The sequence below is a fragment of the Salmo salar genome, chromosome 12 (assembly GCF_965601325.2).
Source record: "Salmo salar chromosome 12, fSalSal1, whole genome shotgun sequence".
Lineage (NCBI taxonomy): Eukaryota > Metazoa > Chordata > Actinopteri > Salmoniformes > Salmonidae > Salmo > Salmo salar.
In genome coordinates this window covers 32,375,388-32,402,243 of record NC_138302.1, presented here as the reverse complement: position 1 = coordinate 32,402,243, position 26,856 = coordinate 32,375,388, and the positions used below count along the sequence as shown (strand labels likewise).

The 26,856-nt window shown below is 43.1% G+C and overlaps 1 protein-coding gene across 3 annotated transcripts; it reads right to left on the bottom strand.

Annotated features, from left to right (window-relative positions):
• Positions 1–489: 489 nt before the first annotated feature.
• On the bottom strand, positions 490–26,856 carry LOC106564956 (keratin, type I cytoskeletal 18-A). 3 transcript variants are annotated; one of them, XM_045691249.2, is made up of 10 exons: positions 26,319–26,856; positions 25,822–26,026; positions 22,801–22,883; positions 19,196–19,349; positions 16,307–16,588; positions 13,120–13,254; positions 11,753–11,973; positions 9,128–9,387; positions 7,642–7,744; positions 490–2,680 (listed from the first exon to the last, which is right to left on the bottom strand). In XM_045691249.2, exons 2-10 carry the CDS (start codon positions 26,017–26,019, stop codon positions 2,449–2,451), a joined length of 1,668 nt encoding a protein of 555 aa, XP_045547205.1. In that variant the 5' UTR covers positions 26,020–26,026; positions 26,319–26,856; the 3' UTR covers positions 490–2,448. The 3 variants fall into 3 exon arrangements, with proteins under 3 accessions (XP_045547205.1, XP_013986986.1, XP_013986987.1); XM_014131511.3 differs by having other exon boundaries at positions 26,448–26,856; XM_014131512.3 differs by lacking the exon at positions 26,319–26,856 and having other exon boundaries at positions 25,822–26,307.

The window sequence follows — 26,856 nt, the reverse complement described above, 5'->3', positions numbered from 1 at the left end:
AAGGTTCTCCATTTTTTTTACTTGTAAAATAGGAACATAATTGGAAAATGCCATGGATACCCCCACTCTCAACTTAAACTGGTGACTGAACTAAGATTTGTTAAAGGCAATGGTATTGCTGTTGTGATTAGTTGTGTAGTTTTGGGTACCGGTAGTTAGGAGTACGGTAACACCTTATTTCTTTGGTTCCTCAATATACATTTACCATATTACAATGTAGGCTATGTGTTACAGCACTACTTTTGGTGTCCCCCTCAGGAATTGCTCTTGAGAAAATTTCATGTATTGTCCCCTCCAAAGTTGATATCAGATTTTCGCCCCTGCCCATACCCCAAACACATACCTGCCAAATACATGAAATATTCTGGAAATACATTAAATAATCTGACTCTGTGGAAATACATTATCTGAAAAATTCGCAGCATTTGTGCAAAACCCATGACTAGAGAAATATAATATTCTATATTGATTAAAAAAAAAACACTAAAGTCAGCGTTTTTGGTGTTTTATTTAAATGAATACATTGTTAGATAAAAGCATAATTCTTCATTCTAATGTTAAAGAGCTCCAAAAAACGAAAAGAAGATTTAGTCCCAAGTACTCCACGAAGCAGAGCAAGTCAAGCGCACGAAGAACTGCATAGAAGATAATTGTTTTGAACATTTGTACACAGGAGGGACCCAACTGCAACGGACAATGGTATTATTTTCGCGTCATATATTTGGTGCCAACTCAAAAACATAGCAAAAAAATAATAAAAATAAAGATATTGTCTTATAGAGTGTAATCAGTCATATAGATATTATGTATACGACACAACAATACCAAAATAAAGCATTCAGGATATACTGTAGAGCAACTATTTACAAATACCGGCCCCTGCTGGCTAAACCAGGGGATATCTCTGCGATACAAGTGGCAGGTTAGATTAGAACAGGGCTCTCCAATTTTTGGAGTGCTACCGTCCTGTAGGTTTTCGCGTTTATCCTAATCTAGCGCACCTGATTCTAATAATTATCTGGTTGATAAACTGAATTAGGTTAGTTACAACTGGGGTTGAAACGAAAACCTACAGGAGGGTTGCTCTCCAGGAAGAAGCCTCACTGCAATTTCAGGTCACAGTGAGCAGTGTGGGGGAAATAAATAGCATTTATTTTTACTGTACATCTCTACCTTCGTTGCTTTGTTTTGACTGTGGCCATATTGTCCATATATAGATAATATATAGACTACAGTTAACTTACAGCATTATAAGGAAAAAGCAGGTTTCAGCCTTAGGCAAACTGTCAGTGCTGGGTTGATCCATGACAGCATAGCAAAACCATTAGCATTTTACACACAGCGAATTGAGAAGAAAATAACCACTCTTAAATAGTCCACAGTAGAAAGCCACATACAACTCTGATGGCTCAGCCTTTTTCCATGTTTATATTTTTCACCACCTGTATAAAGTGTTAGTTGTTACTGAGGGATGGTTGGATTATACATTTGTTAAATGTGGTGACAACTGAGTATTATATACTGGTATGATGTATTATTGACCACAGGGCAAATCTCTTGAACATGGCATGTTGTCACATTTGCCTTGATGGCAAAATCGTAAGTAGGCAATATGACTTTCTACTTTTATACATGATTGAGAAATGCTGATATATCAAATTAATGACATTCACTTTTCTGAATCGCACATTAACCCCTCATGAATGTGGTTTGGTATGGATGTCACCAGGATGGTTTGGTCATGGGGGTTGCAAAATGGCTGCTGGTAATGCTGATGTCACAATGATGATTCTGGGTGATAGTGGAGTTGCAGGAACTTTGATGACATGACAATACCACACTGGTCAATGGCTAGGTTAAAAATATACAGGTTAATACAAGAGGATTCTAATTAAGCAATAAGTCCCGAGGAGGTGTAGTGTATGGTCAATATACCGTTGCTAAGGGCTGTTCTTATGCGCAACGCGGAGTGCCTGCACACAGCCCTTAGCCGTGGTATATTGGCCATATACCACAAATCCTGAGGTGCCTTATTGCTATTATAAACTGGTTGCCAACATAATTAGAGCAGTAAAAACAAATGTTTTGACGTAGCCGCGGTGTATGGTCTGATATGCCACAGCTGTCAGCCAATCAGCATTCAGGACTTGAACCACCCAGTTTATAATATTTCATAACTCTCTGCAATTCATGGGACCAGCGTTGCTAGTTAGCAATGGCGCTAATAGTTGTTAATGGAGTCGGTCCCATATATTCGAAAGCTTCCGCATGGAATTACTTCATTGTCTTAACCTTCCCATCTTCAACCTACGTCAATGGGAAGCAATGCTGATCTCATGGTGATATCACAGTCAAGGGTAGGGATGCTGTTGCCAGATCACAACATTTATGAGGGAGGCAATTCTATGATGATATCACCTATCAATGATAGGTATACTGTTGCCTCGACTATACTGTTGCTTCGACATTTGCCGCGATGGTGGGGATACTGCGGGACCTCTTCATCACCAGGCGGACCTCCACGTCGGGCAGGCTGTCCTGCTTGGTCTGGGCGCAGCCCTCATCCGCCGCCGCCATGTGCAGGTCGAATCGTAGCGACACCGACTTCTTCCGCAGCTTGGGGTTCCCCTTGAAGAAGGAGCCCTCCCACTGCTTAATCACCTTGTCGATCCTGTCCGTCCTGTGGGGCGGGGTTTGGGAAAACAATGAGTTAGGTTTTAAAATGCAATAGATGCTAGACTACAACTAGAAATGTTGACTACATGTATAGAAACAATCAAACAAACAATCATTTACAACGCTGGTGTTGTGAATTGTACCCTGGCCACAGTAAACCCGGGGTAAATTGTAATATGATATCTCTAACTGATGATTAGTCCTATATGATTGTATGGGTGGGACTTTTACAGGTATAAGTCAGAGAACCCTTCCCAAACACACACAAGGATTGTACATGCCTTGTTAACAGTTAATTGTGATAATTATCTAATTCAGAGTCAAGGAAAGTTTACGAGATGACACAGTTAGTAAAACAATTGGGCGACGATGACTCTGAAAGCAAAACTATTTATGCGGCCATTCCCATCCCGGTTGGTACGGCGTGTGGTTTTAACACCAGATGTGTGAAAAAAAGAATTTAGGAATGACAGACGCCGGTGTCTCTCCACATCTAATGGAGCTCATTAAGGAATGTCTCTCAATGAGAAAGATTCCCAACAACCCCCAGACCGAGAGCTCATGCCAAATTTATGCCACATTTCGCAACTGAATAAACTGCTGTTCATCACTCCTGGCTTAGGCATGCAGAGGTACTTCCCTGTGGGTGGGTGTGTGTATTGGTGTCATCATTAGTCTAACAAAGACAACACACAGGGAAAGGTGGTTCATGTGAAAGACGCGTTCAGCTGCTACCAAAAGTGGTAACACTTTGTCCTGAATTATATTTAGAATACCTCATTTGACAGTTTGAAAACATATCCCATAATAGTCTCTTGAAAACATCATAAGTAAAGCATCCCTGCTCCCTTCATTGTAGTTGACACTTTCTGGGCACTAAGGCACAATTACTTTTCACACTGTCTGAAGCAGGTGTGGTGGTGACATTGGGTCAAAGATCACGATTAATAGGTCTGATTAGGGATGTGGTGATGACGAAATTTTGTCAACCAAATAACTGCCGCTCTCACAATAATTGACCATTAATTAACATAAACACATTTAGCATCTGCAGGCTTCCACACATAGCCTACAAGCCACTGATGCAGACCTTTAGAACATCTACATTTTTAAAAAGTCTAATAAATCCATGTAATATAGCCTACACCTTAAAAATAAACCCATTCTTTATTTTATACAAGTATAAATAAACATGATATGAAGATTTTTTTTGTCTATTTCACAAGAACAGAATAGCAAACTCTGAGTTGACCTTATGTTAGACCCAGATCTGGCTATGCCATATAGCTGTGGGCTACACTAGTTCATTTAGCAGACAAGACTTGCTTAGAATTCCATGGCATTATTTTATATTATTTTATAGTATGAAGAATACAATAGAACAAGGCTGAATAAAATATAAATGATATTTCCTCCAAACGATTTGAGGAAGTGCTCACATGCAGCTATTCTGTGTTGAGCGGTTAACAAAGAAATAGGTATATGCTTCATTTAGAGTTATTAACGTAACTTTAGTTGTTCTACAAACGTTGGGCTCTATGTGTTGATTTTGAATACGTTGTAAGGCTGCATGACGCCACTCTAATGATGATTTGAAAAAAGTCCAATTCCAAGGTGCATATTGAAGATCTTGGAAGAGCTGTCCACATTTACTTTTTGTCAGCCAACAAGATTAGTAGGCCTAAAGAACAGCAAAAGCACTGGTCTATGTCAATCTACTATCCCCCATAGTACGAAAGTCTTATCGATTCTGTGCAATAAAGAAATATTGCAAACATAGTCTGGGACAGTTGTGGAATGTGATAGATTCCAAATTAATACAACCACTAGCATCAACAAAAACTGTTTTATGCAATGTGGCTGAAGCAACAGATCAGAACGTTTAGCTTAAAATGTTGATAAACTATTAGGCTGTTTATTCACATTATAAACACAGCAATGCTATAAGGGCGAATGTTCCATTAGCGGGAAAACACCAATATCAAAAGTGACCGCAAATGCGATTATGCATGTAATGCTTTCATTATTAAGGTGCATTCTTATGGCGTAAATTATCTTCCCCAAACTTGAAACTCACTCGCTGCTTATGTATGCCAGTTAGGCTCCACACCCCTTGTAAAGTGGATTAATGTGCTTAATTTTAAGAAGTTATTTGGCCACTTTAGTTTTGATACAAATCTTATCAAAATATAGGCCTATGGGCAAGGCTTTCGACTCTGTCAATCACCACATTCTTATTGGCAGACTCGACAGCCTTGGTTTCTCAAATGATTGCCTCGCCTGGTTTACCAACTACTTGTCTAATAGAGTTCAGTGTGTCAAATCGGAGGGCTGTTGTCCGGACCTCTGGCAGTCTCTATGGGGGTGCCACAGGGTTCAATTCTCGGGCCGACTCTCTTCTCTGTATACACCAATGATGTTGCTCTTGCTGCTGGTGATTCTCTGATCCACCTCTACGCAGACAACACCATTCTGTATACTTCTGGCCCCTCTTTGGACACTGTGTTAACTAACCTCCAGACGAGCTTCAATGCCATACAACTCTCCGTCCGTGGCCTCCAACTGCTCTTAAACGCAAGTAAAACTAAAGACATGCTATTCAATCGATCTCTGCCCACACCTGCTCGCCCGTCCAGCATCACTACTCTGGACGGCTCTGACTTAGAATACGTGGACAACTACAAATACCTAGGTGTCTGGTTAGACTGTAAACTCTCCTTCCAGACTCACATTAAGCATCTCCAATCCAAAATTAAATCTAGAATCGGCTTCCTATATCGCAACAAAGCATCCTTCACTCATGCTGCCAAACATACCCTCGTAAAACTGACCATCCTACCGATCCTCGACTTCGATGATGTCATCTATAAAATAGCCTCCAACACTCTACTCAACAAACTGGATGCAGTCTATCACAGTGCCATCCGTTTTGTCACCAAAGCCCCATACCTCTACCCACCATTGCGACCTGTACGCTCTCGTTGGTTGGCCCTCGCTTCATACTTGTCGTCAAACCCACTGGCTACAGGTTATCTACAAGTCTCTGCTAGGTAAAGCCCCGCCTTATCTCAGCTCACTGGTCACCATAGCAGCACCCACTCGTAGCACGCGCTCCAGCAGGTATATCTCACTGGTCACCCCCAAAGCCAATTCTTCCTTTGGTCGTCTTTCCTTCCAGTTCTCTGCTGCCAATGACTGGAACGAACTGCAAAAATCTCTGAAGCTGGAGACTCATATCTCCCTCACTAGCTTTAAGCACCAGCTGTCATAGCAGTTCACAGATCACTGCACCTGTACATAGCCCATTGGTAAACAGCCCATCTATCTACCTACCTCATCCCCATACTGTTTTTATTTATTTATCTTGCTCCTTTGCACCCCAGTATCTCTACTTGTACATTCATCTTCTGCACATCTACCATTCCAGTGTTTAATTGCAATATTGTAATTACTTCGCCACCATGGCCTATTTATTGCCTTAACTCCCTTATCTTACCTCATTTGCACTCACTGTATATAGACTTTTTGTTTTCTTTTGTTCTACTGTATTATTGACTGCATGTTTTGTTTATTCCATGTGTAACTCTGTGTTGTTGTATGTGTCGAATTGCTATGCTTTATCTTGGCCAGGTCGCATTTGCAAATGAGAACTTCTCAACTAGCCTACCTGGTTAAATAAAGGTGAAATAAAAAAATAAATAAAAATACATTTTTATTTTATCTTTATTTAACTAGGCAAGTCAGTTAAGAACAAATTCTTATTTTCAATGACAGCCTAGGAACAGTGGGTTAACTGCCTTGCTCATTTGTGCACCGGGGCCTCCCATTCCTCTTTCTATTCTGGTTAGAGACTGTTTGCTCTGTTCTGTGAAGGGAGTAGTACACAGCGCTGTATGAGATCTTCAGTTTCTTGGCAATTTTTTGCATGGAATAGCCTTCATTTCTTAGAACAAGAATAGACTGACAAGTTTCAGAAGAAAGTTATTTGTTTCTGGGCATTTTGAGCCTGTAATCGAACCCACAAATGCTGAAGTTCTAGCTACTCAACTAGTCTAAAGGCCAGTTTTATTGCTTCTTTAATCAGAACAACAGTTTTCAGCTGTGCTAACATAATTGCAAAAGGGTTTTCTAATGATCAATTAGCCTTTTAAAATGCTAAACTTGGATTAGGTAACACAATGTGCCATTGGAACACAGGAGTGATGGCTGCTGATAATGGGCCTCTGTACGCCTATGTAGATATTCCATAAAAAATCAGCCGTTTCCAGCTACAATAGTCATTTACAACATTAACAATGTCTACACTGTATTTCTGATCAATTTGATGTTATTTTAATGGACAATTTTTTTAAACTTTTCTTTCAAAAACATGACCATTTCTAAGTGACCCCAAACTTTTGAGCGGTAGTGTATGTGTGAAATTTGTTTTGATTCAGAATGGACCATTATTATGCACTTGTGTCGAAACGGGCAGGGGAAAGAATACATGTTATCTGTGCACTTAAATAGCGAATGGAGGACGCTTTTCCTGTGGTCATTTTTTTTATGCCAGCCAGGTAGGCTATACTGTTGTGAAGAGAAGCAATGTGCTTAATATTAGGAAAGTTGAGAAATAAATATAGTAGGTCAAGCCTGTAGAAAGCTTATGGGATCATCTTTTTAATAGAGGCCATCACTCTATTTTCTCACACAATTGCATAGCCTATAGAAATGTTGTGCAACATGAGCTCATGGGCTCTCATTTTTATTGATGACAGAGTGATTAGAGGGACTATAGAGTGCGGAGTACCAGGCAGTTAGCAAGTTTGTTAGGCTACTAATGACCATCAGCAGCATCAGAGCTTAGAGAAGCCTAATTACCGTGACTAAACGGTCATGTGGAACTTGACTGCCCTCATGACTTGTGACCGCCAGTGTGGCGGTAATACGGTCACCGCAACAGCCCTAGGTCTGATAAATACTTACTCCACGGTACCAGTGCCCTCTGCACTCTCCCTCACCACGTTGCCTTGGAGGATCTCCTGGGTCTTCACTGTGGAAATCCTCAAATCATTGTCTCTCTCTGGCTCTGCACATAAAACACATACTCAAATCAAATCAAATTTGATTGGTCGCACAGACATACACTACATGACCAAAAGTATGTGGACGCCTGCTCGTCGAACATCTCATTCCAAAATCATGGGCATTAATATGGAGTTGGTTCCCCCTTTGCTGCCAAAACAGCCAACACACTTCTGGGAAGGTTTTCCATTAGAAGTTGTAACATTGCTGCGGGGACTTGCTTCCATTCAGCCACAAGAGCATTATTGAGGTCGGGCATGGATGTTGGGGCGATTAGGCCTGGCTCACAGTCAGTGTTCCAATTCATCCCAAAGGTGTTCGATGGGGTTGAGGTCAGGGCTCTGTGCAGTCCAGTCAAGTTCTTCCACACCGATCTCGACAAACCATTTCTTTACGACCCTCACTTTGTGCACGGGGGCTTTGTCATAGTGGAACAGGAAAAGGCCTTCCCCAAACTGTTGCCCCAAAGTTAGAAGCACAGAATCGTCTAGAATGTCATTGAATAATGTAGCGTTAAGATTTCCCTTCACTGTAACTAAGGGGCCTAGCCCGGGCCATGAATACAGCCCCAGACCATTATTCCTCATTCACCAAACTTTACAGTTTGCACTACACATTGGGGCTGGTAGCGTTCTCCTGGCATCCGCCAAACCCAGATTCGTCCGTAGGACTGCTAGATGGTGAAGCAGGATTCCTCACTCCAGAGAACGCGTTTCTGCTGCTACAGAGTCCAATGGCGGCGAGCTTTACACCACTCTAGCCAACGCTTGGCATTGTGCATGGCGATCTTAGGCTTGTGTGCGGCTGCTCGGCCATGGAAACCCTTTTCATGAAGCTCCCGACTAACAGTTATTGTGCTGACGTTGCATCCAGAGGCAGTTTGGAACTTGGTAGTGAGTGTTGCAACCGAGGTCAGACAATTTTTATGCGCTATGCGCTTTAGCACTCGGCGGTCCCGTTCTGTGAGCTTGTGTTCTCTACCACTTCGCGGCTGAGCCGTTGTTGCTCCTAGACGTTTCCACTTCACAATAACAGCACTTACAATTGACCGGGGCAGCCCTAGCAGGGCAGCAATTTGACGAACTGACTTGTTGGAAAGGTGGCATCCTATGACGGTGCCACTTTGAAAGTCACTGAGCTCTTCAGTAAGGCCATTCTACTGCCAATGTTTGTCTATGTAGATTGCATGGCTGTGTACCTGTCAGCAATGGATGTGGCTGAAATATCCAAATCCACAAATATTTTTATATATAGTGTATTTAGCATGCTGAATGTGTGTGTGTATGGTACTCCTGCCTGATTGTGTGTATACGAGTGTGTATATGACCCTTAACATGAATATGTGTATACCATTCTGTGTGTGTATGTATCTGACCACGTCTCCCACCTGTAAGGATGACCAGGCTCTGTTGCCTATGCAGCGTTAGTGCAGGGCTCTTCCTCAGGCCGTTCTCTGTCACAGACCACCGCTGAGGTCTCTCAGGCAGGGGCTCGGACAGTGGCTCCTCAGGGGTCACCGCGGGGTCACTGAGGCCGTTCTCCTCCACTCCATTCTCTTTGGGCTCCTCCCCTATGGGGCCTGGCTCTCTTTTGGGGCCCCTCCAGCGCTGCAGCCCCATGGCCGGTCCGTTACGCCCACCTGGGTACCTGTGAATAGATGAGAAAACATGGTGAGTAGGACTCAATGGAATCTGTGTGGTGGGACACTCCTTCGGCAGCTGTCTCAGATGCTGTCTACATATTTGATGGATAACTATAGCCATTTCTGTGCACTCAAAGAAATTGCGTGGCGGAAGGATATCTTATAGTGTGGTCAGCACATCCGAATCATGATATGACAGAGCAGATTGATACAATACAGAGCCTGTCATCTTGAGTTGAGCAAGTGCATTGTGATCTTCTGAGAATATAGATATAAATCCAATAGACTGGGAGAAGATCTAGGATGCATCATCGAGCGTCATCTTTCTCAACCTGGATGGTCATAAAACTAGATAATGCTGGGCACCTCCCAGATAAATAAAAGGAGGTAATAAAAACATAATTATGAGGCCTGCTGGGGTGAGTGTGCGGACAGATCTGCGATGTACAAACATAATGGCCGGGAACTGTCTGTGCTTGAATGCATTCGTGTGACCAGCCTGTGAATGCCTCAGTGATGATAATTGAGTATTATCTTTAGGCCTGTAAATTGAATGGAATCTTCCCTAATAAATGTTAAGAGGAAACGACATTAAAGATCTGAGTGAATGAAAGCCATGAGGTGAATGTGGGAATGTCTGGTACAGAACAGCTGGCAGTTTAAAACTGTCTTATATCTGTACACACAATGCAGAGAAATGTGTCTGCCTGTCTTCCTGCATGTCTGCCTGTTTTCCTGCCTGTCTGTCTGCCTGCCTGTCATCCTGCCTGTCTGCCTTCCTGCATGGCTGTCTGTCTGTCTGCCTGTACTGTAGGTAGGTAAATACACTGAGTGTACAAAACATTAAGGGCACTCCCTCACAGTTGTGTCAAGTTGGCTGGATGTCCTTTGGGTGGTGGACCATTCTTGATTCGTGAAACTGTTGAGCGTGAAAAATCCAGCAGCGTTGCAGTTCTTGACACAAATCTGGCACCTACTACCATACCCCACTCAAGGTTTAAAAATCCTTATTTAACCTGTCTCCTCTCCTTCATCTACACTGATTGAAGTGGATTTAACATGTGACATCAACAAGAGATCATAGCTTTCACCTGGATTCACCTGGTCAGACTATGTCATGGAAAGAGCAGGTGTTCTTAATGTTATGTATACTCAGTGTACATTAACACAAGTCTGGTGAATTTCCAGTAACCAACAGATTCACTATTATATTGAGTCATCGCCAGAACATATTTGTCTCAACCTGCAATTATTTTTGATTCTCTATGCAGATAAGGCTTTAAGCTGCAACAGTAAAGAAAGTCATCTGTCACACTCCTCAACAAAAGAGACAGACTCGACAAGTAAATGTAGCTGTTTTGACAGAGAAACAAAAGGGATAAAATAAGAAGAATCCTTTTTTAAGTTAACTTCATCCTTTAAGCTCCTTTTGGATGGTTTTGGATGTTTAATTTCATTGGAAATGTTTGGGAACAAGGTGGTGCTTTTTTGATGAGGTTTTGACTGTCTGAATGTGCATGGGAAACAAAAGATGGATCATTATAGGCGTGGAACGCTCATGGGAGAGTTTTTATAGCATGTTTTCATGTTCTGTTAAAAGCAACTGGGGCATCTTCATTTCGTTTAAAAACTGAAGGAGAGTTCATGCAACTTAAAAGGGTTTCCACCCTTCCTCATGTCCTCACATATCCTGAGATCATCTTTCTCATACTGACTAATGATTCACAACCTTCACTTTCGATCCCTTTTCTTTAAAATGTATAGTACCCTCAAAAAGTTTCTCTAGCAAAATACCTTAAAGTTCCTTCACTGTCTCGTTAAGAACTTCACTGTGATACAATTTCTGTTTGGACATTTTAATGTTGTACGAAAGCTTATCCTGCCTGTTAATTTCAGCCATCTTCATTCTTAATGCAGAAGTTCATTTCGGGTCATGCAATTCTATACCTCTCAGCGCTTTATGGTTCTTATTTATAGTTCAGGTTTACGGTTTAGGATGAAGACCTGCCAGCTCATTGCTGTGAATATGCCCTGTAGCTTGAAACTGTTTAATATCACAATATAACGTTATACTTTATATCAGCTACCTCACCCTTAGTAAGTGTGTATTCATCTGTGAGCATCTATGTCTGTGTAATTGACCAGAAATCGAATCTAGCTCAGCTGCTCCATTCTAGAGTAAAGCCTTTTGCTCTGGGGGTTACACATGTCAAATCTCAGGAAAGGTTACTCATCCCCATGTAGTTCACCAAACCTCCTCTGTTACATCTGCCCCAGGATCTGTCCCAAATGGCATCCAATTTCTTTTTTAGTGCAACATTTTTGTTGAGGGCCCATACAGCCCCTGTCTGTGACCGTTAGCCCCCTCACCTGCCCTCCTCGCGCTCCAGCAGGCGCCTGTAGGTGGCGATCTCTTTCTCCAGCCTCATCTTGGTATTGAGCAGCTGACCGTGGCGCTCTTGCTGCGTGGCCAGGCCGCCCCTCACCTGCTCCAGCTCGCCCTCCAGGCCTTGGATGACCTCTGACAGGCCCTGCAGCTGGCTGGAGTACTGACGCTTGGTGTGGTGGAGGGAACTCTCTAGACCTTTCTCCTGGGGAAGGGAAGGACGGGGGAGAGAGGGTAGACAGGAGAAAATTATGTGGGACAGAGAGAGGAGATAGGGAGCAGGTGAAAAGGGAGAGAAAGGGCAGAGGAGATGGAGAAGAGAGGGGAGAGGAGATGGAGAAGAGAGGGCAGAGGAGAGGGGAGAGAGGGGAGAGGAGATGGAGGAGAGAGGGGAGAGGCGATAGAGGGGAGAGGGCAGAGGAGATAGAGGAGAGAGGGGAGAGCAGATGAAGGAGAGAGTGGAGAGGAGTTGGAGGAGAGAGGGGAGAGGGGAGAGTAGATGGACGAGAGAGGGGAGAGGGGATGGAGGAGAGAGTGGAGAGAGTGGAGAGGAGATGGAGGGGAGATTAGAGAGGAGAGAGGGGAGATGGGAAAGAAGAGGGGAGAGGAGATGGAGTAGAGAGGAGATGGAGGAGAGAGGGGAGAGTAGTTGCAGGAGAGAGGGGAGAGGAGATGGAGGAGAGAGGAGATGGAGAGGAGAGAGGAGAGAGGGGAGATGAGAGAGGAGATGGAGGAGAGAGTGGAGAGGAGATGGATGGGAGAGGAGATGGAGGGGAGAGGAGAGGAGATGGAGGGGAGAGGAGAGGGGAGAGGAAAGAGGGGAGAGGAGATGGAGGAGAGGAGAGAGGGGAAAGGAGAGAGAGGAAAGAAGATGGAGGAGAGAGGAGAGGAGATGGATGAGAGAGGGGAGAGGAGAGGGGAGAGGTGGGGAGAGGGGAGAGGGGATGGAGGAGAGAGAGAAATAGCAGGATCAGAGAGATTAAATAATTGTAAAAATGGAGAGGGGGAGAGAGAGCAGAGAGTGGATGAAGAAGGTGGAGCACAGCGATGGAGAGGGAGGGCAGCGTAGAGGGGAAAGAGGGAATATGATAGAGGAGAGGGTGGATAGGGACAAAAGGTGATGAGAGGATGACACAGAAGGTGGAACAGAAGAGAGAGTGAGAGGGGACGGGGTAGAGGGGGAAGAGGCAAGAGAACAAGAGTGAGAGAATCACCAATAGTGTTTCAGAATCAATAAAGATGAATGCTCTCCAAACTCTACTGATCCATTATGAGACAGGAAAGTACTGTATGTGTCTGCCGCAATGCTGAGGCTACAGTGGTGTGTCTGTGCATGTGTGTGTGTGCTCACCAGAGCATGTAGGGACTCGATCTCCACCTGCAGGCAGTGCCACTGTTTCCTGGCCTCGGCTAGCTCTGCCCGCGCCTCCCTCAGGGCAGTCCCTCCGAGGTTCACCTGGGCCCATGCTGCGTCTTCTGCATTGAGCTGGGGGAGAGAGAAGGAAGTCATATAACACACACACACACCTCCACGTGCGCACGCAAGTACGCATGCACGCACCTACACACATCATTCACATGGAAGATCACAAAAATAAAGTTCTGATGGAGATAGATGCTGACACACACACAAACAGGAACAGTTCACATGGAACTCAGGGACACACACACACACACTCATAAAAACTGGTACCCACACACATTGGCACAGAGCCAGAGGATTCCGGGCACATATGGGACAGGTCAATGAGGGTAATCTGACACCCGAGGCGTTAACACGAACTGATGAACTATCTGGTACACAAATAGGCTTCACACCTTTATAAATCTACCTGTAATCATTTTCCCCACAGATTCCCACAGGGCACAAACATGTTGAATCAAGTTTGTTAGTTAAACATGAAACTGACGATTGTGCTCAGTGGATTCCTCGAACCTGTAGACATCGTACTATTACTCTGTAATTACCATGTAAACAAGAACGTATTAGGGGCAATTATTGTAAGTGTTTAACCTTAACCAGTCATTTTACAGTAAGAAGCATAACATAATAGCTAGTTAATTTGTCCCATACAGTATGTACAGTGCATTCGGAAAGTATTCAGACCCCCATTCAGGCCCTATTCTAAAATGGATTAAAGAAAATGTCCTCATCAATCTACACACAATACCCCATAATGACAAAGCAAAAACTGGTTTTTCGATTTTGAAACTTAAATATGACATTTACCTATGTATTCAGACATTTACTCAGTACTTTGTTGATGCACCTTCGGTTACTGCCTTGAGCTTTCTTGGGTATGATGCTACAAGCTTGGCACACCTGTATTTGATCCAACCTGACAGATCCTCTCAAGCTCTGTCAGGTTGGATGGGGAGCGTCACTGCACAGCTATTTTCAGGTCTCTCCAGAAATGTTCAATCGGGTTCAAGTTTGGGCTCTGGCTGGGCCAATCAAGGACATTCAGAGACTTGTCCCGAAGCCACTCCTCCGTTGTCTTGGCTGTGTGCTTAGGGTCGTTGTCCTGTTGGAAGGTGAACCTTCGCCCCAGTCTGAGGTCCTGAGCGCTGTGGAGCAGGTTTTCATCAAGGATATCTCTGTACTTTGCTCCGTTCATCTTTCCCTTGGTCCTGACTAGTCTCCCAGTCCCTGCCTCTGAAAGACATCCCCACAGCATGATGCTGCCACCACCATGTTTCACCGTAGGGATGGTGCCAGGTTTCCTCCAGACGTGACGCTTGGCATTCAGGCCAAAGAGTTTCAATCTTGGTTTCATCAGACCAGAGAATCTTGTTTCTCATGGTCTGAGAGTCTTTAGGTGCCTTTTGGAAAACTCCAAGTGGGCTTTCATGTGCTTTTTACTGAGGAGTATCTTCCCCAGATCTGTGCCTCGACACAATCCTGTCTCGGAGCTCTACAGACAATTCTTTCGACCTCATGGCTTGGTTTTGCTTTGTCATGCACTGTCAACTGTGGGACCTTATATAGACAGATATGTGCCTTTCCTAATCATGTCCAATCAATTGAATATACCACAGTTGGACTCCAATCAAGTTGTAGAAATATCTCAAGGATGATCAATTGAAACAGGATGCACCTGAGCTCAATTCAAATACATTTGCAACATTTTCAAAAAACCTGTTTTTGCTTTGTCATTATGGGTTATTGTGTGTAGATTGATGAGGATTTAAAAAAAATGTATTCTAATTTAGAATTAGGCTGTAACGTAACAAAATGGCGAAAAAGTCAAGGGGTCTGAATACTTTCCGAATGCACTGTATGTGCTTTAGCCAACTCTGCTTCCCCGACAGATCTGGAACCAGGCTGTAACAGGGCTGTATTCCACTCCAGACTCCAGTCCACTCTGACATAAAGGGCCTCTAACTAGGAGGGCAACAAACAAAGTCATTCTGTAGAGCAGACGCTGCTTAAGTACCAGTCGCTGCCTGCCTGCAGCCATGGGCCAAGATGCTTAATCACGCCTGTCACATCAAAGTCCCTGGCTGCATCCCAAATGGAACCCTATTCTCTAAACATTGCACTACTTTAGACCAGAGCCCTATCGGAGCCCTATGGGCCCTGGTCAAAAGTAGTGCACTAACTAAGGAATAAGGTGCCAATTTGGATGCAGCCAGTGTGCCACAGACGGTAAAACTGACCAGACGGAAACAACACAGCCATGATGAGTGACTCATTCTTTTCCCCCTATTCCACTGAAACCGAAATGCTCCTATTTCAAAACCTGAAATATGAGCGGAAAAATAATCTCATGGGTAATAAGCGAAACTGACTAGACGGGCTGCGTTATTGTTGAAAACAACATAGCTATGAGAGAAAGCTATAGGTCATTTGCTAAATATATCATATTCCCTGAAATCAAAATGCTACTATTTCAAAGCCTGAAATACTGTCCCCATCCGATGTGATCGAAACCAACAGCTATGGAAGATGGCTATATGCTACAAGCCAATTGCAAGTTATCCTTTTCAACTGAAATCCAAATGCTCCTATTTCAAAGACTGAAAAGAATCCTGTCCTCAGCTGATGCCTTATAAGGACATAGCAGGAAGCAGATCAGAGAGGCCCGTTACAAGTGATGTATTACAATGCTGCGGTTGTGGTTTACGACGTATCAATATCTAAAGAGGAGCGGCGTTTCAATATCGTAGTAAAAGTTGATCTCTTCTTTGGAGGTAATGGATTGTCTATGGGGCACCTTTCTGTGTGGGTAGGGCTGTGATGAGGATAAAGAGGGAAGGAGAGAGAAAGAGGGAGAGAGGTAAACAACCCATTTCAGACCTCAGACCACCTCAGAGCTCCGACACCAATTCAGTACAACAAATCAAAACAAACCAACTCTTCTTATCTTCCCACATATCACTGCGTTGCCTGGAAACAGCAGAGATAGAGCTATGATCAGGGTGTGACTAGGTGGCAGGGAGCCAAGGGAGGATGAAAGGAAAGACAGAGAGAGGGATGGATGGAAGGAAGGAAATTAAGACAGGGGGAGGGACAAAGGCAGTGAGACACTGCGTACCTGTGGGAGAGATCCTCCATGGGCTCGGGGTCTGAGTGTGGCTCCGAAACGGCTCGGCCCGGCAGCGGAGCATGGAGTTTGATTTGGGGCGGCAGCCAGGCCGGGGTGTCGGTCATCTGGGACTTGATTTAGGCCGGTGAGGCTGAGGCGGTCGCACTGCGTCCTGATTCGGTCGAGGAGCTGGGAGAGCTCCATCCCTGTGCCATCCTCCTCCCACGCTGTGGCCGTCACTAGCAGCGCATTACAGGAGTCGGCCTGCTGCTGCTGCAGAGCACGGGCTGCCTGCACAATGAACCAACCAGAGAGAGGGAGAGAGAAGAGGGAGAGAGAGACAGGGAGATATATGAATGTAAGAGAGTATACAAGAGTGTGTGTGTGACAGCGAGAGGTGATGGATCTGAGAGAGAAGGAGAAAAAGGAACAGAGAGAGAACGAGGGCAGAGGAAGAGAGCAAGAGAGAGAGAGAACAGTGTGAGAGCAGACACACGCAATGCAGGGGAGGGGTAGACTCTGTTATTGAGCCTGAGCCTGTGAGTCTGGGACAGTGTGTGTGTGTGTGTGTGTGTGTGTGTGTGTGTGTGTGTGTGTGTGTGTGTGTGTGTGTGTGTGTGTGTGTGTGTGTGTGTGTGTGTGTGTGTGTGTGTGTGTGTGTGTGTGTGTGTGTGTGTGTGTGCGTGTGTGCGTGTGTGCGTGCGTGCATGGGAGAGAGAAGCTGGATCCCGTAAAGACCTGAGTGGAGGAAGGGAAGGGGAGTATTAGTCAGCAGGAATAAAAAGGGGTTAGTAAAAGAGAAAGAGAGAGAGAAGGGTGGGAGGATGACAGGAAAGCATTGAAAGGGAAAGGATGGTGTGAAACCTAACACGCCTTTCCACTGAGATCAATAGGGGAGGTGCGAGAAAACAGGAGTAGGCATTCTTCTGGTTAATGGGCTAATAAGGAGAAGGTGTTCTGAGACGTTGTTCTTTCTTTACAGTAGCTTTCTTGTGTCTTTCTCTCTCTCTTTCTCTCTTGTTTCACATTTCTTCTGTCTCGCTCTCTTTTCTTTCTCTTGCTTTCTCTCTCTTCTCTCTTTCTCTTCTCTCTCTCTTTCTATCTCTCTCTTCTCTCACCTCTCTAATGTCTCTCTCTCTTCCTTCTCTCTTTCTCTCTCTTTTTTGTCTCACCTTTCTCTCCCCTCCGCACATAAACATTAAAAAAAGAATGAGACAATGGGAATTTTCAAAGGTGGAGTATACTGTGCAAACACACTGGATGCTGATCAGTAAAAAGTTAACGGATTTCCTCCTAACTGGAACAAGACATAGAGTTGGATAACCCCTGCCAGAGTCACTTCCCACAGGGCACAAATTGGTTGAATCAACGTTGTTTCAATGTCATTTTTCAACATGTTGTGATGCGGAATCTACGTGGGAAATACATTGGATTTGAAAAAAGAAATCAACGTAATATGTTGTTTTGAGGGTGAAACTTCAACCACAGGATTATGTAACCATGGTAACCAAATTTCAACATAGACAAACCTTGTATAAAATGTGTTGCATTTGTAACTTAGGCTGGGCAGCACCTCCTACTGGAGAATGTATATATCTACAGCTACCGTTTGGTCTCGCAAGCCCAGCCCTGCTTAGCTATGATATTCATCAATAGTTATTGTTTCAATTCAACCCAGAAATTAAAATAGACAATAAAATAGTCCAATGGCTTCAAGCTCTGGTTGATTTCAAATGTAATGATATTTAGTGATATTGGAATGTTTTTGGTTGTCAACACAACCAAATATCAACATTTGAAGGAGATGTATCTTCTGCTTGGATAGTTCCATCTGTGCCACTGATTTAGTTTGACTTTTATTCCATTTTGTCTACAAATGAATCATTGATAAGTTGGATTCACGTCTGCATCTCAACCAAAAATCAAAGTTAAAGAAAATGACTGAATCAAAACAAACCAACCTTTAAATGCCCATTAATCAAAGTTTGTTTTGATTCAGTCCTATTTTTTAACTTAGATTTTTGGTTGAGATGCAGACATGAATCCAACATACCAATTATTCATTTGGAGACAAACTGGAATTAAAGCCAGACTAAGTCATTGGCACAGATGGAACTATCCAAGCAACAGATAAATCTCCTTCAAATGTTGATATTTGGTTGCGTTAAAAACCAAACACAATTCAATATTATTTTTAAATACAATAGGCGACATGTTAACAAATTATGTTGGACTCATGTCTCCAACTCAAGTTGAAGAATGATTAAGCCAGTGACTCAGATAGGCTATCTTACAAACTAATGTAACGTTCAACCTTAAAATGAGTAACACATCCATGGCCACATTTTGAGGTTACTGCAACTATACATTTCTTCTTATGTAATTATATAAAGTGTGCATTTTAACTTTGATGTAACCTCAAAGGGTTGAAAGTGAAGTGAGAGATATTTCGTGACAACTAAACCAAAAAACAGATATGTTTTTTTCATTGGAATTTGGTTGTGCTTTTATATGGTTGAAAGCATAATGATAACACATTGGAAATTCAACTAACTTTTGTCTGTCTTTTTGAGTGGGTGAGTATAGGTTGTAATCTCACTGATCAACGTCTCAACCAAATATTACCCAAATATCCATGTTTAAATGACATGGTGTGCCCAGTGGGCAGTGGTTCAGATGAAATGATCCAAGCATTAGACACATCTCATTTAAATGTTGGTATTTGGTTGCGTTGTCAACCAAACACAATTCAATGTTACTTTTGTAATACCGTAAATAGGCAAAAGTCAAGGCTATCTTACAAACTAATGTAAAAGTATTTATTCAACCTTTTACGGATGTTTTTACTGAACGAATGCAGGTGTACGGAACCGCACGGACACTGGCACAAGACCGTACCACATAGTCCTGGTGCATGTCCTGCAGCTCTGTCATGGAGTTGTGTAGTTCCGCCTCCAGCTGCACATTGGTATGCTCCACCCTCGTCTTGTTCTCCCTCAGCAGAGCCACCTGTTGCTCCAGACACTTGGTCTGCCTCTCTTCCAACTCACATCTATGACAGGACACAGAACACATCTCATCTTATTAACTGGGTTGTGTTCATTAGAGCACTCAATAGAAAATTTTTTAAAACTTTTTGAAATGGGAAAACTGAAGAAAAATGTGTGTTTGTTACTGGACAGGTAGTTCCTGTTACCATGTTTCAGTCGGCGATATTGACTAGTAATTAGCCTTGACCACAGTGGTCTATGCAAAGCGGCTATAGGCCTACACTTTACCAAGAGGTGGTGATGGTTACATAGGGAAGTGTTTTTCAATGTAGGTCTACTGAATGTTCCCTACTCTGGGTCAACTAGTCAGGGTACTTTACATGGCTGGTGAAACAGCTACACATACTGTGCATGTACAGTCGTGGCCAAAAGTTTTGAGAATGACACAAATATTAATTTTCACAAAGTCTGCTGCCTCAGTTTGTATGATGGCGATTTGCATATACTTCAGAATGTTATGAAGAGTGATCAGATGAATTGCAATTAATTGCAAAGTCCCTCTTTGCCATGCAAATGAACTGAATCCCCCCAAAACATTTCCACTGCATTTCAGCCCTGCCACAAAAGGACCAGCTGACATCATGTCATTGATTCTCTCGTTAACACAGGTGTGAGTGTTAACGAGGACAAGGCTGGAGATCACTCTGTCATGCTAATTGAGTTCGAATAACAGACTGGAAGCTTCAAAAGGAGGGTGATGGTTGGAATCATTGTTCTTCCTCTGTCAATCATGGTTACCTGCAAGGAAACACGTGCCATCATCATTACTTTGCACAAAAAGCGCTTCACAGGCAAGGATATTGCTGCCAGTAAGATTGCACCTAAATCAACCATTTATCGGATCATCAAGAACTTCAAGGAGAGCGGTTCAATTGTTGTGAAGAAGGCTTCAGGGCACCCAAGAAAGTCCAGCAAGTGCCAGGACCGTCTCCTAAAGTTGATTCAGCTGTGGGATCGGGGCACCACCAGTACAGAGCTTGCTCAGGAATGGCAGCAGGTAGGTGTGAGTGCATCTGCACACACAGTGAGGCGAAGACTTTTGGAGGATGGCCTGGTGTCAAGAAGGGCAGCAAAGAAGCCACTTCTCTCCAGGAAAAACATAATTGACAGACTGATATTTTGCAAAAGGTACAGGGATTGGACTGCTGAGGACTGGGGTAAATCATTTTCTCTGATGAATCCCCTTTCGATTGTTTGGTGCATCCGGAAAAAAGCTTGTCCAGAGAAGACAAGGTGAGCTCTATCGTCAGTCCTGTGTCATGCCAACAATAAAGCATCCTGAGATCATTCATGTGTGGGGTTGCTTCTCAGCCAAGGCAGTGGGCTCACTCACAATTTTGCCTAACCACACAGCCATGAATAAAGAATGGTACCAACACATCCTCCGAGAGCAACGTCTCCCAACCATCTAGGAACAGTTTGGTGACGAACAATGCCTTTTCCAGCATGATGGAGCACCTTGCCATAAGGCAAAAGTGATAACTAAGTGGCTCAGGGAACAAAACATTGATATGTTGGGTCCATGGCCAGGAAACTCCCCAAACCTTAATCCCATTGAGAACTTGTGTTCAATCCTCAAGAGGCGGGTGGACAAACAAAACCCCACAAATTCTGACAAACTCCAAGCATTGATTATGCATGAATAGGCTGCCATCAGTCAGGATGTGGCCCAGAAGTTAATTGACAGCATGCCAGGGCGGATTGCAGAGGTCTTGAAAAAGAAGGGTCAACACTGCAAATATTGACTCTTTGCATCAACTTCATGTAATTGTCAGTAAAAGCCTTTGACACTTATGAAATGCTTGTAATTATACTTCAGTATTCCATAGTAACATCTGACAAAAATATCTAAAGACACTGAAGCAGCAAACTTTGTGGAAATTAATATTTGTGTCATTCTCAAAACTTTTGGCCACGACTGTACAGTAGGTAAACACCGTGACACAGTATATGGAAATGTTACAGCCGCACATCCATTGTATCTAAGCAGGTGCCTAGCCCTTTCCTTCAGTCAATGACTCAAAGCACCCTCTTTGGTCTCATGGCTGAAATGTTATTCATATTTTTCAAAATGTCTTACTTAATCAAGTAATTAAAAAAAAACTGACGTAAATCCAGTGTTTCTACAGTATGTCAAATGGTTTTGTTATATTTCAGTCTTCTGTGATGCATATAAATTGTAATATTGGGATGCAAACTCAAAATGGAATACATTTCATATATCTGACATGGTACAGGTGTTTTCTTTTTTCTTAAGCCCATAACCATGTGTGTGAGGTGTATACTTTTGTTTCAAAGTAGATTTGTTTAAGACTACCAAGAAACACTCTGTGTGACCCTGATTTAGCCCATTGCAGTAAAAGGTTTTAAGATATAAAAGTGTTTTCAGGTAAAGGTAAATAGACTGCACACTGCAATCTATGCTCCCATGTGTTTTAGTGACCCTTCATCAGATCTAACCCAATCATATAAAAGACCTTATCATACAGTAGGAAAAACATCTTGCAACAGTCATTCAGTAGTTGCAATAGTCCTCACTTTCCAACAGATGCTAAAGTTACAGACATCAAATCAAAGTTTATTGGTTGCGTACACAGTTTAGCAATTGTTATAGCGGGGGCAGCAAAATGCTTATGTTACTAGCTCCTAACAATGCAGTAAAATGTCAAAAAGTTCACAAATAATATATAAATATTTTTTAAATACAGTATAAACCTTGTGACACAGAGTTGCAGACAACATCGTGACAGTGGCCCAGGTAAGGCCAGCAGGACACAGTATATAAATAGAGGAGGTGTGTATTCATAGTTCATAGCTGCCTGCATGTTGTTGCCCTCCCTTGCCTTTCAGGGGTTAATGGATCTCCAGCCGCGTCCCAAATGGGACCCTATTCCCTATTTAGTGCACAAATTTTGACCACACCCTATGGGTACCCTGATGGCCCCTGGTCAAAAGTATTGCTCTAAATAAGAATTAGGGTGCCATTTGGGACGCAGATCTCTGGCAGTAGCAGAGGGGCTGGTGTGTCACTCTGCATCAATACAGATGGGAAAGTGCCGACCAGGCACAACACAGCCAGGCTGTGATTTGTATGCAGGTTGTTGAACAGGAGTGGGAACTATCCTAGTTATAACAAAGTGTGGACTGTACTGCTGCTACAGTAGAGAAGAGATAAAGTATCGCTGCAAGGGAAAATTAAATATATGATTGTTATTCAAGAGGTGCATTTAAAGTGTTATAGACTGAAATTGGTTGTTAGTATTATACTAATAGTAGGTGTAGGATTTGATGGATTTTTGCTCTTAAAATAGATGTTTCCAGAAGGCATTCACAACTGCTATGGTATATCTGTATTTTCTTTAGATATGATGAAAATAAATACTATGAGGGTATGTGTTACTGTATTAGTATAGTATTCTAGGCTTCACCTAGATTGTCCCAAACACTACTGACCTGGCCTGGATGGTAGAAGCCCTGGACATCATGTGGTCAGACTGCAGCACCAGCTCTGCATTCTCCATCAGCAGTTTACCAACCTACAGAACCAAAACACAGTCAACACACAAGACAAAATAGCAAGGAAGTGAATAAGATGCGTGAAAAACATGATCGATTTCAGAATGTGTTCAATCTTGTTGATCCATGTAATGTCATTGGCCCAACAGGTAGAAAAAAACACAATGAAACATGAAATCACATACGAATACACCTCAGTACACTGGAAATTCACATTACCAGGTGCTGCATCAAACGGGGTCTTTCTCAAAATGTGAAAACATGTGGGTGAGGCTTATCACAATAGAACAACTTGTAATAAAGGTTTCTCTTCCTTGAATTACACTAGCCTCATCTCATACTGTGTGGCATGACATTGACCAATGGAAGAGTTGGCTATAGCACATAGAGTATGGGACAAGGCTAATACACTAGCACAAGATAGAAGCCTTTGAAAGTTCATCAAAGAAAGGAAGTTGGAACAGAGATAAGAATAAGATAAAGGGATACTTTGGGATTATGGCAATGAGGCCCTGTATCTACTTCCCCAGAGTCAGATGAAATCGTGGATACCATTGTTATGTCTCTGTGTCCAGTATGAAGGAAGTTAGAGGTAGTTTTGCGAGCCAACGCTAACTAGCGTTAGAGCAATGGCTGGAAGTCTATGGGTATTTACCAGCATGCTAGCAGATACCCATAGACTTCCAGTCATTGCACTAACGCTAGTTAGCATTGACTCAGGAAACTACCTCTAACTTCCTTCATACTGGACCCAGAGACATAACAATGGTATCCACGATTTCATCTGACTCTGGGGAAGTAGATAAAGGGCCTCATTGCCATAATCCCAAAGTATCCCTTTTATCAATTTAGACAAGCCAGTTGGAATTACTCTTTATTCTGAGAGAAAAAGATCACTTGAGGTTGATCCACTTCACATTCATTTAAAAGACTGCATAATAATATTCTGCCTGTTCATGCTTGTCAGATTGCCACCAGCTCAGTGAGTCCGTTTTATTACACGATGACGTCCCACGATTTGGGTTCATTAAGACAAGGCCTGAAGCAGCTGTGGCACAGATATTAAAGCCAAGGAGCCTCTCACAGTAATTCTAGTACTTGACCTCAAAAACCCTAAATGTTTGGCGTTAACTGCAATGTAAGTACATGAAACTTAAACTAATGTTATCCAAAATCCCTTGCATCTTTGATATGGAAATGTTTACAGTATAACCTAGGGCCATTTTGAGTTTCAATGCTGACTCTTCCTTTGCCAATCACAATATCACAATGCTTACTCAAGACAAACACACCCATTTTGAAGGAGGAAAACCAGGAATAACTTGGACAATTGTGTTTTTGCTCACAGAAGTGCCTCAAAGATTATAATCATATTTTCATTGTAATTACCCGTTCAATTATCTTAGCTCTGCCAGTTATTCATCTCTGACTGTGTTGATTCATAGCCATGAGAAAGTACAAACCAGATATCAGCACTTTTTCTTCCAACAGGGCACTTCTCCAACTGAACATTAATTGATTGATTTCAAATGAAATCACATAAAATTGCATTTGTCACGTTTTGTAAATAACAGGTGTACACCAACAGTGAAATATTTACTTACAGGCCCTTCCCAACAATGAACAGAGAAATATAAAAATAATTACACAGGGAATAAATACACAATGAGTAATGATATCTTAGCTCTATACACGGGTACCAGTATTCCTTATTATGACTTGTTATTCAATGCTTCTAAAAAGAATGAGGGTGGCGCCAGGTCTTAAAACCTAAACCCACAACAATAACAGTAGTCTAGGACTGAAACCGGACTTGAGGAAGATGCACATAACAAAGACTGTTACTATAAATCATGAATTCATGTCAAAGGAAGATTTGAAGAACGTTATGAGTTATGCGTATGTCAAGTCATACATTTTTCATTTGATTTGATTTATTTAGCCAGGATAGTCCACTCCGTAACAAATGCCACTGTTTTCCAGGGAGTCCTGGGTTCCATAGAAGTCAACATTCCAGGTATTAGTCCAGGCGAAAGTGTGAGGAAATGTCCTACATATGTACATTTGTACATGACATGTTCTCACATGGTAAAGCCTGCAGATATCGTATCAGTGCTGCTATGCATGATGGATCTTTATATTGATCAATGGATTGGCAATCACTCATATTTTACGCAACACTCTCACTGAAAGTGAAATTGGGCATAAAAGTCAACCCTCCCGTTGGCTTCAATGCTAATAGGTCAGATCTTGGTGCTTTCTTTGCCTTTGTCTCCATTCACATTCAGAGACCATATATCAAGGAGCGGTTGCAAAACCTCCAATCAGCTCATGCGAGCGAGCTGACAATTACAGCAGCCCGTGTTAATGGTCTACTAGGGCAATGGCCTTTAAACAAATAAAAGGATCCACATTCTTGAGTGTGACAATGAAGGGATGGCTTGTTTCCAAATGTCCTGACATACAGTATGACACTACTTCTCACCCTCTGGAACAGTTGACATTGTCTTGGTAGGACCCACTTTGTCTAATGTCGGTTTTAATTTGACTGCTATTAAGTGTAATCATCGCTAGGACTGAAAATCATTAATAACTGGTTTGCTCAGTCAGTGCTGTATCTGTGTCAAAGCCAAAACCCTGCACGCAAGAAAACACCTTTGAAGTAAAGATGCTTTGCCAGCTATTTCCAGAGACATATCGTCTGCTTTGCTCTACTCTGGTAAAAAATTATATGGATAATATACAGTACAAGCTAGACTCTAAAACTCAGTCCTACTAGCTACTGTATGGCCAGAACACACCAGCTCAAACAGATCTAGGCATTACAATACCTCAGCATAATCACTGGCAAACAAAGGTACTGTCGGTGGACATAACAAAAAACACTGTTTAATGAGTTGGGGTCCCTCAGGGCTCAATGTTTGGACCAATTAAAAAGGTAATAGATGCCAGTCTCACCTGGGCACGGAGATCATCCACAGTCCTTTCCTGCTGGGTCCATTCCTGGGGGTGTGGGGCGTTCTTTAGGCCCCAGTATGCAATCTGGCCCTCCAGATGCAAGTTTGCCTTTTGCAGCTTGTTTACCTGCTCCAGGAAGCCCTTCAGACGGCTGTTGAGGCCCTGCATTGTCCACCGAGAGTCCTGCAGCAAATCCATGGTGCTCCTATGCAGTGTACACCCAAAAAACACACACAGAGTCCTCTCAGGGGTGCTATCAAACACTTATAGCCTCGCCAACTCAGGAGAGTGTCTGATACAAAGTGTCAATCCAAACATACGATAACTACTTATGGTATCCAAAAACTCTTTCACTACTATTGCAGCATACGTCCACACCACAGTCTCTTCCACCCACTTGCAACTTTGGCAGGCGGTACCCTGCCTGCCACCGATACTGGTGAGATTACGGACCCATGAGGTGGTTACTGGGTAAATATTTACCCAGTAATACTCACCTGTGAGGTAATGTGGCGTCCCTTTCTCTTTCTCCCTCTCTCTTTCCCCCTCTCTCTCTCTCTCTCTCTCTCTCTCCCTATCTCTCTAGGTTAGGCAGCACCGTGTGTTGGCAGCGGTAAGATAAGCACCAGTCTCAGTAGCCCCTGGTCACTGCAGCGAGCTGCTCCTGATCCTCCTCTCCCAGACGGAGCTGGACCACATTCTTCTCCACTGCTTCAACAACTTTCACTTTCCCACTGGGTCCCAGGTCAGAGACGGTCCCCTGTCTGTGACAGATCAGATAGGAATGGTAGGGTTAGGGCTAGTCTCACTATCGCACCAACTATGTGCCAGCTGTCATGGGGTCAGCCATGACAGGGCCAGTGGTACTGTCCCTGTTCTTTCCGCCCTGAACACAGCCTGCAGCAGTGCTGTAGGGGTGAGTGCTGGGGTAAAGCAAAGCGCTCACTCGCTGGACACACTGTTGCTTACATCACCAGCGCTCTGAGGCCCTTTGTGTTCTCTGATCTAGGATTACTGAGCCCTGTGTGGAGGGAA